The sequence below is a fragment of the Pteropus vampyrus genome, unplaced genomic scaffold, assembly GCF_000151845.1.
Source record: "Pteropus vampyrus isolate Shadow unplaced genomic scaffold, Pvam_2.0 Scaffold194, whole genome shotgun sequence".
In the NCBI taxonomy this organism is placed as follows: Eukaryota; Metazoa; Chordata; class Mammalia; order Chiroptera; family Pteropodidae; genus Pteropus; species Pteropus vampyrus.
The window spans coordinates 151907-162057 of NW_011888975.1; the positions used below are offsets into that span (position 1 = coordinate 151907).

The 10151-nt window shown below is 47.8% G+C and overlaps 2 protein-coding genes across 2 annotated transcripts in view; one reads left to right on the forward strand and one right to left on the reverse strand.

Moving 5' to 3' along the window:
* The window catches only part of SLC9C2 (solute carrier family 9 member C2 (putative)), a 56655-nt gene extending 54124 nt beyond the window's left edge, over window positions 1-2531 (forward strand). Inside the window, exon 25 of the mRNA XM_011371740.2 lies at window positions 2492-2531. The gene's annotated coding sequence lies outside the window, so the exon portion shown is untranslated. The remainder of the gene's footprint in view (window positions 1-2491) is intronic.
* A 3617-nt stretch (window positions 2532-6148) lies between these two features.
* The window catches only part of PRDX6 (peroxiredoxin 6), a 12243-nt gene continuing 8240 nt past the window's right edge, over window positions 6149-10151 (reverse strand). The window contains exons 3-5 of the mRNA XM_011371695.2: window positions 9096-9242; window positions 8150-8296; window positions 6149-6960 (exon numbers count right to left, since the gene is read on the reverse strand). Of these exons, the coding sequence (XP_011369997.1) occupies window positions 6832-6960; window positions 8150-8296; window positions 9096-9242 (423 nt within the window). The 3' untranslated portion in view covers window positions 6149-6831. The remainder of the gene's footprint in view (window positions 6961-8149; window positions 8297-9095; window positions 9243-10151) is intronic.

The following is a 10151-nucleotide window of genomic DNA, read 5'->3' on the forward strand; positions in this document are numbered from 1 at the left end:
GACAGACAGACATTCACCACATAATTCCGCTTCTCCCCTAGAAGCAAGTTCCAACTCACACATTCTGTGGCTCACTTCTCTGATTTTGGGGGCTCCCTCTGCTCCTGGGTCTGCTGTCCCAGGCGCCTGACACCGAGGCTCCAGACCTCCGACTCTTTCAGCCTGTCACTCTGCTGCTCCCCCAGGAGGGCGTGGGCCACAGGGGTGTGTGACACCCTGAGGGCTGTCGAGTCAGAGAAATAGGGCGCAGGTCCCTCCCATTGCTGGGCCCGTAGGCCGCTCTCCTTCCGCGAATGATCCCAGAGAGGCTGAGGGAAAAATATCACTCCGTGTCCCCGATGAGTTTGGGACGGAAGTCACAAATGGCAGGCCCATGGACTGGATCCCACCGGTACACTCGATTTGGCCCGCATATATGTTTTCTTAAAAAAAAAAAAAATTTAAAATTAGTTGCCAAGTAAAGATATCCAGAAATGTTACATTTAAAAAAATCCAGATTTGGGGTTTTCTTGGAAAAATCGGGGAGACTGCCCGCACCCAGTCCTCATTCCTGTGGCACCCGATCGGAGAGCTAGCCGAGCGTCAGCAGATGCTCCCTGGTCTGCCATCGTCCATGCAGCTACCTCCGCCTGTGCCCGGCCCACTCGAATCACGCGTGAGACCTGCTTGTTCTCATCTGAGTTTCTCAGCCCTTGTGTGGGACTTTTGGGAGCCTGTTAACAAACCTGCTGGATGGAAGGACATAAAGAGCCCGTGTGAAAGGCAAGGGAAAGGGGGAACCTACGGGCAGAAAGCAAACTGATCCTTCACTTTCGTATTCTCGAACTGCTAATTTAGTTTTTCTGTTCGATGCATGTATTTGAATCGGCTCAGTCAACACTGGTCCTCGAGTGACCAGCAGAGAACGTAACTGGAAACGCTGAGGCCATAAACGCGGCGTTTTGGTTAGATTTAAACTACACAGCTGAAATAAGCTATGAGGTCGAATAGCAAAACGTAGGTGGCGGAAAAAGGGACTCTTAGTGGCAACTTCTTGACTTGGAAAAATTGGGATACATCTCGCCTGAATTACTTAAAAATCAAAATGATAGAATATTTTTAAAAGAGGTAATTTTGCCCCATCTCCCCTCTCTCCCAGTCCCTCCCCCGACCCTTTTCCCCTGAGGTTTAGTTCAAAACGTAGGGATCCCTGGGGTTAGGGACGGGGCAGGTCCCATGTCATCCGTGCCAGCCAGATGTTAGCATCTGCATATCGATGCTTCTCCGTCGTATGTGTGTGTGCGCGCGCGTGTGTGTGTGCATGTGCGTGCGTCCTCCATGGATGTGTGGGTGCCGTGCGGGGGGCACGTGAGGCCGCAGGCTGATCACAGGCGTCTTCCTATGTTTTACTTGAACATCTTTTAAAGGGAGATGTTAACTCAGTGAACGGTTAGGTTATTTTAAATGTTTTATATTAAAACAAACATTACGGAGTAGGATGGCACGTTTGCATGAATTTTTAAGACAGAACAAAAGACCTCAAAACATTTTACTGAAGTGTCACTTGGGTTTTGTCTTGATGTCTTTTCCTGTTTTCCTCAGCAATCGGGGCGGATTTGGCAGTGTGTGAGACGAGCTGGAAGCTGTCCTAGGGCTGGGGCGGGAGAGGGCTGGTCACTGGGCCGGGGTGGAGTGGAGGTGAGTGTGGGTGGAGGAGGGTCGCCTGCAGGCTTGGGGGTCTCAGTTAGGGCCCGAGCCCACTGCCAAGTGCAGAAGGAGGCAGCTCTGACAGGGAGGCAGGTGCAGACGCGGGCCAGGTGGCAGCGATGCCGCCAGGAGCAGCCTTCAGGGGCCTTCAGCACCCCCACTTCCCCCAGTTGCCAAGTCACCCCAAATAAATGTGCCCTCTGAACATAACGTGCTGTGTTAGTGCAGCCTCAAGCCCCCCACATCCCCAGCGGGATATCCGCCCCCGGGCCCTTCCGCTAGAAGCTCTCGCTGGCAGCGTGTTCCCTGGGGAAGGAAGGTCGCCTCGACCCAGCTGATGGTTGACGGTCCCTTTAAACAAAGCACTTTAGTTCTTTTCAGGCAGCCTTCCCTGGGCCACCCTCTCCTCTTTCTTACGGAAACGTCATTTCATAAATGGGAATCAAGTAATGGGGTTCCTCGTTTGTCACCGTTTTCCCCAAGCCCCATTATTTAGTGAAATTCTCCTTCCCATTTACCAGTTACCTGCGGTCACAGCTGGAATTCAGCTCTCCTAAGGTTTCTCTTTTCCTTAAGAGAGAGACTCCTCGGATTGGAATTAACGCAGTTTCTCTTTACAGGATGACATTTGTTGGTGCAGAGAAGCACACATTTTAGAAGCTATCATTCAAAGTCCTGAATATGGAAGGTCTTTTAGAGGGGATGTTGCAGATAAGGAAATGGAAACTTTTCATAAGTTTTCTGTTTTTTTTCTTTTTCTTGAAATATTCACAGTCTAATATTTTACTTTTGACTTTTTTTATAGTTGGAAACTGGATCCTATTGTAGAAAAGGACACTTATGGCACTAATGTGATCTGTGAAGTCAGGTTGAAGATCAAGTCCGTATCTTGGCTCAAGTGCCAAAGGGTCATCTGGCAAGGACGTTCCTTAGAAGTTGCCGAAGCAATTCACTGCTGCATTTATTTTATAAGCAACCGATGGACGGCTGCAAAGGTCTAATTTTACGTAGTTGCAGAATGTTTGAGATGCTCGTAAATTCTTCAGGATAGGACACCCCAAAACTCATGGCCTATCAAATGAAACCCTGCATCTGGCTGAGAGCAAGTTATAGCAGAATACAGAATATTAACAGCATCCCGCGATGTAGTGCTAAAGCCTAGGATCTATGATTTTGATTTGTGATATTGCTAGATTTAGTGCCTCCCTGACATTTTTGAAAGTTATTTCCCCTTTCCCCAACTTAGTAGATATTGAAAAGTGGAGCTATGTTCTAGCATCTTAGTTACCGAAAGCAGAGTTGAGGAGAAGTGCACAATGTGCATTGCACAGTACTTTTGATACCACTTTTCATTTTGTTTTCATTGAAATTTCATTTCAAATAAAGTTGAATTTTATGGTTTATTTAGAACCCATTTTTACTTTTAATTTCAACAAGACTTTGAAAAAATACAAGATTCTCCAAGGAGAACCACACAAGAAGAAAGAATGGAAGGAAACACAAACGTCAAGCCTGACTATTTATTAAGAATCTTCTGGAGACCTAGCATAGTAGGGCAGTATTTCTCAGAGTGGCCTATGTGTCAGCAAATATTGGGCGTGGCTGCACATTACAGAATCGCAGCCACCGTGGCAGGGCTACATGGGGCTCCATTTTTCTGACGTGACCGGATATAGGACAGGACTGGAGCGATCATGGACCCGGGCTCCTGGCAGCCTCTTCTTTGGCTGGTGACTTTGATTCTCACGGTAGAAAACCATCATCTGTAACTCTAGATATCCTGTGTGCTTTCTAGCAGGGTGGGCAGCTTTCTATGAGGCTTTGTCTTTCACTTAGGGAGGGACCTCACCCTTGGCCAGCACTGTCATTTGGCCACACCTATCGCCTTAAGAAGAATTTTACTTGGCACCTCACCTTGCCAACCTTAATTCAATCTGGGTGCTTTGAGTAAAAAAGCGGGGGTCGGGGATAGATACTGGGTGCGGTGTCTGCTGTACCTGGCATCAGTCACCTGGGTTGTTATAACTTCTGGCCCCCTGACGAGTCAGTCTGTCTCTGGGGGTAGGTAGGCCCTGGGCTCTGCATTCTAATGCTCCTCATGCAATTTAATGCATATTGAAGCTTGAGATCCACAGGTAGGAGATAAAGTCTGCCCTACACTTAGGAGAGGTGCATTCCCGTATATTTGAGACAACTAGAGGACAGGACTTCATTGCATGCATATCTAGTGGATGTTTTTGGTCTTAGGTAGCAGAAAACCCAACTCAGAAAGGCTTAAACACTGACGAATTTGCAGTTGGCAGACTCGGTGAGGATGGTCGGATTTTTTCTTTTGCTCCATTCTGCTGTGACCTTTAGAGTCTCATGCTAGGGCTTGTCCCCGCCTCCCATCAGCAACCAGTGCTTCATGTTTTCTCGTTCATGTTCAATACAAGACAAAAAAAGAAAAAAAAAAGGGGGGGGGGGCTTCTGATTGCTTTCAAGAGTGAGAAAGAACTTCTAGAAACTCTAGCGATCTTGTCTCTTGTCGCCAAGAACTGAATTGCATGCCCATTTCTGGACCACCTGGACAGGGTGGTCACGACCTTTTAACCAGTGCATTGCCCCAAAGGGGCGGGGTCAAGTGGAGTAAATCGCTTATGCCAGTTGGCATCTTGACTTGGCCATCTAGACAGTCATTCTGGCTCCTTACCCTTCTCCGAGCCTCTCCTCAATGCAGATTCCTGCCCTTAGGGTGGAGGTCAGAGGTGAACTCAGATTTGTGGCAAGACCACACAGGAGCAAGTTTATCACGTTGCTGATCTTAGACATTATCTATTCTAGCCAAAGCATTCGATGGTTCCTTGTCACACGGACTGCCTCCCAGATTCCCGATGCGTCTCTCATAGCCACCATGGCCATATATTAATGTACGTTCAGTTAACAAATCTTTGGATGCATAATGTGATTTATTCCGTTCCCTATGAAAATTGAGAGCGACAATTCTCAATAGGGGAACTCTAGTCTCCATGCCCACGTGTGTTAAAAATGTACTCAGATCGCTTCTACCCAGAAAGACACATTCACTGTGTAGTCTATTTGGAAGAGAATACTTTCACTGTCTGGTGGTTTCATGGTGGAGCCAGAATTCAATTTGAGGGCACACTGACCCCCTTTTCTTTTGAGCTTTTAAAGCATTTTTATATTGACATTATCCATGTGGGTAGAGCTGATATAGCCAAACAAAACATCAAGATTTGGGTGCCTGAGTAATAAGAGGGGCAATGGCTTTAGTAGGGGGGAAAATTGATGAATTTGATTTTGAGTTTGTAAATTCAATGGCAAATGTTCCATTGGTCAGTTGACTTGAGTCTGAATAATCGATGCTGGGGATTCAGACTGTGAACTGTCGCCATGGAAGGTTGAAGCCAGGCTCTCCAAGAGAGACAGAGACTAGAGGCAGCCAACAGCCAAGGGGAAAGAGCAGCAAGACACCTAACAGGGAGGTGACAGGAGCAGCTGGAGCAAGGATTAGGAGAGAGATGCTTTAAGAGGACTAGACAGTATTAATTCTTTAAGGGCGAAACGTCTTGCGACTTCGAGGAGAGCGCAGGATGCCAGCCCTCGAGACCAGCATCTCCTGGGATATTGTGAAACTTGGCATTTTCACCTTCATTCTCAACCTTCTCTGCGTCACCCAAATTTTACACGTGGAGAAATCGAGGAAACCACAGGCTTAGTGACTTCTCCGACACGTGGCAGAAGGGATCGTACTTCACATTACTCTCTCCGATAAAATCGTAGAGGGTGACATGCAAGCGACGGTACCAGATCTGGGCACTTCCTCCTACACCCAGAGCACATGAGCACAGTTTAGTAAGTCTGAGACCAAGAGCTCGAAGTAATGAGCACCCTTTCCAGACAGGCACAGATGCACCATTATCCTCGAGATTCATATTCTTAAACCCAGCAATCGCATTAAGGCGTTAGGTAAGGAGAGCTTGAGCCACAGACTCCAGGGACCCCAGGGACCCGGCATGTAACGTGGAGGAGCGAAGGAGGCCCCGAGATGGGAAATCGCGAGTCCCTCGGCTGTGCCTCCGTTTTCGTTCTATGCCAATTTCATGTATTCTCTGGAGAGAAGTCTCAGTGCCACTCCTAGCCGGGGAAGCTGTGCCCTCAGGACATGTGTCTGTAAACCAGTACTTCAAAACGTGACGACGGAATCGTCGGATCCAGTTTTAACCAAGGATTTCCTAGATCCCCCCCAAAAGCAAAATTCAGAAAATACCCCTTCATCCAGCAAGAATCGTCCTGTAAGAAAACATCTTCTATCCTCTCCTCCCTTCCCGACGCGTGCTCTTCCGGTGCCTGTCACCACGGAGCAGACTGACACCCTCCCGGAAACCCCGTGTGGAAGGCACGTGGCACTGTCCTGCTCACACCGCTCGCACACCTTCTGACAGGTAAGTGGAGACTTTCTGTGGCTTCTCTCTTTGGATAAGAAATTTATTGAAAAGTTTTCTTTTAGCAAAATAGTTAAAGACCCCTCCCCCTGCTCTTCCCACTTCCGTTATCTACTGGAAAAGTACAGAATTGAAAAGTGTTTTCCCTTAGCTGTGATCAAAACACTGAATACTGAAGAATATCTGGGTTACTGACTTTCTGGGTTATATAATTAAGAGATCTACAGAGGAAGCTCAAGTTCTGCTGCTCCCAAAAATGCATAACAAAAGAGAGGATTTGACTAGAATAGCTAAAAAAAAAAAAAACCCAAAAAACTTATGGCCAATCCATGATGGAGCGAAGCAGGCTTTTCCAACCATCACCAGCCTCCACCGCCGTGGATCACAAACCCTGCAGAGATCCAGCAAGATGTGAGTCTCAAATACAGAACATGTTTCAGAGAGGGCCGGCCAGAGCGCTGAGATACAGGAACAGGACAGAATGCCGGTGAAGGCACAGAGCAGACTCCCGCGGAGTTCCTAGTGCTATTTTCATTTAATAAGCCAGCGGTGCGGCAACCTAACGGCCGTGGCTGCGGTCACCCTGGGACGTTTCTACGGAATTGCTGTAGGGAACACGAGAGGCAGCGGGCACCGTCCGGCCCCCTGTGCTGAGTGGGCAGCATCGCCACCGACTCTGGGAGGGAGCGTGGGAGGGAGCCTAGGGCTGCGGCGTGTAGCGCAGGTACTTCTTGCCGGATGGGAGCTCTTTGGTGAACACTCCTTTAGGGAAAATTCTCTTGGCTTCCTCCTCAGGGATGGTTGGGAGCACCATCACGCTGTCTCCGTCCTGCGGAAAGACGTTGAGAGTGGTGAAGTTCAATCTCACAGTCAAGTCTAAGGCCGGGAATCCACTGTAGAAAAGCAGCTACAGGTGCTAAGCAGAACCACCAAGTACCCTTCACTCTCCCCTCTGAGGAGTTCTGTTTCCCAGGCTGATCTGTGTCCGGCGCTTTGGTCGGGGACTGTTTCCCCACCGCCACCAGAAACGGGCCCGTTTACGCCCAGTCAAGCTGGGCCGCTGCCCGCTCCCTCACCCCACCCCCTGCGGCTTCCCTCCCAGACACGCCGGATGCTCTCTGTCCCTCGGACACGCCGAGCCTGCTTTCAGGGAATGCACCTTGCACGAGCTGTTCCTTCTGCCCGCCGGGCTCCTCCCTTTCTTCATGTCCTTCAAGGTCCCTTCAGAGGAAGGCCCCCCGTGACGGCCATGAAAACCAACCCTACCTCCTCTCGTGCCGGTTCTGTCACACTTACTGCCACCTAACAGACTACACGCTGGTTTACTGTTCGCCTCTCCCCCCTGGAAGGTGTGCTCTGAGGGCAGGGACTTGTATGGTTCGGGCTCCATCAACGCAGGTTCGATGAATGGACACAGAATTTTAATTAACTACTCGCCGTCAGAAAATACAAAGCCAGGAATTCAGGTTACCATATTTTAAAAGTAAAGCATCATCAAGACACTCCTGTGATTATTAGCCATGTCTTATATATTGCAGAAATCCTCGAGATTAAACGTTGACGAACGAGTTTCGGAGACTTCTACGTGGCTTTGTTTAACAGACTGAAGCTTAAGAGAAACGCAGCTTCCTGACCCTGACATGGTAGTTTAGTTGCAGAGCCACAACTTAAGTGGCCGAGCTGTCTTGTTGTAAATATTTTGCCAGCAGGGAAGGGTTAAAGTTCTTCAAAAAATCCTTTTATTAGGAAAAGGAATCATTCTGACCAATTAAATCTGTCCAAATATCTAAGTTAGAAAGCACTACGGGGAATGTGTGTTTTATATAAAAGCGATAGAGACCTTGAAAATAAATGGCCTCTCAACAAATCTTAAACTCAGCCATAAGGAAAAAAAAAACCCTCCCCGTGTATTTGCACGTCAGAAACAGAGCCCCTGGTGACAGCCTGAAGGTGGCCATTTAGACAGGAGCCCCACAGGCCTTCCGGGCACGGGGCCTCTGCCCCTTTAACCTCTTTACCTTCCAGTCGACGGGGGTGGCCACCCTCTTCTCCGCGGTCAGCTGGAGCGAGATGACGACTCTGAGGATCTCGTCGAAGTTCCTGCCCGTGGTGGCTGGGTACAGGATCGACAGCTTCAGTTTCTTATCAGGACCAAAAACAAACACCTGCAAAACACGCAGACACATAAAGAGCAAGAGTTTGTTCAGTGTCTTTGATATTAAAGCCTCTTAGAAAGCTCTTCAGTCATTAAAAACGTTCAAGGGTGTAAAGACAAAACAAAAAATTCCCGGCCATCTAGAATGAGACGCCAAACTGAATCCAGGTGGCTGGAGTCTAAGATACTTTTCTTCTCCATCTCATTTTTCTTTAAAAAATTTTTTTCAGTTACAGTTGACATACAATATTATATCAGTTTCTGGCACACAGCACAGTGTCCGTGTTATTTTTCTGACTTTAGAAGGGAATGATATTTGGTTCTGACTGTCTCAGTAAGAAAAACTGCTATGCCAACTGAATCCAGGAAAGGCCTCAGGAAGGGACTGTGTGAAGTAGGGATGATTATCATAAAAATCATACTAATGGGAGTTGATATTGGTCCTCAAATAGCTGTACTTTTTCTGCCGGTGAGGGGGTCTGTTCTCAGGAGGTTAGGAAGGACAGAACGAGAATTCGAAACCAGGGCCGCCTCGCAAAGGCCCCGACCCACGGCTGGAGGAACAGCAGTAGAAGACTGCTCAATTCTAGGTGACTTCTTCGGACAACTGCGCATTTTACGTATATTTCCGAAAAGCTAGAAATTAAACGGTTTAAAGATTGAGGTGAAACTTTTGCATGAGTGTTACTGGTAATCAATGAGATCACTGTCCAAACAATTATCCCCTCATTGGACAGAATCTCCTTATTTCCTCAAGGTGGTTCAAGCCTTTACTTGTCACGACTGCAGAACGGACGCTCACAGCTCACCACGCGCGCCGTCACGGGCATGCCCTTTTCGTCTTTCTCCGCTGGGTCCAGCATGCCCAACAGGATGGCGAGGTCCCGATGCTTGTCATCAATGATGGGAAAAGGTAGCTTTTCTGTGGGCTCCTCGCCATTGTAAGCGTTGATATCCTGAAATGCAGGTAAAAAAAGAGGGAAGAGAAATTTAAACCACGCACATCCTCTGAATTACGTCCGTTAACAGCCATCGTTTTGCAAGACAGGGAGAAGCACGAGATGGGAATCATTTCCCTCGGCCAGTTTAATGAGTGAGTGAGTGAATGAATGAACACTCCTCGTCCTGCTCATTCGCACAGGAAGAACGGCAGGGTGCGGTACAGCCGCACACCCTCTCCGTGCCCAAGTCTCTGGAAACTGCTTTGAGAAAGCGGCGGCAAACGCTTTAAAACCTGAATAATGTCACGACAGATCCCAATCCGACGTACCTCTCGGTACCCAAATCCTGGAGAAACCATCAGAAATAACGAGTTCGTTAAGTCCATCACACCTAGAAACCACATCACTTGCAAAGATAATTCTATAGATCCAATCTCGGCCCCAAAAGCACCCTGAGTCAGACATCAAGCTACTGTAAGACGGACGATAAGAAACGAAAACGAAAACAAAAACAAAAACAAAAAACTCACAAAAGTTAAAGCAAACACGAGAATGGAGATCCTAGTATGTACTTCACGGACAAGTCAAAGGTAAATCTGGGGAGAGGGAATAAATGAGCATGTAGGCGAGTCTCGGCATAAAATGCTGACTGGAGAATGAGGAACTTATCTGCGAAGAGCTGTAGGAAGTCACGGAACAGGGATTTAAAGTTGGAATAAGATCTGTTCATTATGTGGAGCCTTGAAAGCAAAACAGGATCCGATGGCATAGCAGATACAGGGCCTTTGTGGCTTTCTCAATAGAGACCCCGCCGTGGGATAAAAGTGGAATGCGTGGACTTTGAAATGGATAACAACAGATTTGAATGTGTTCCTTAATTTTATTAACTTCCCTTCCGCTGTCACTGGCTGCCTATCGAGTCAA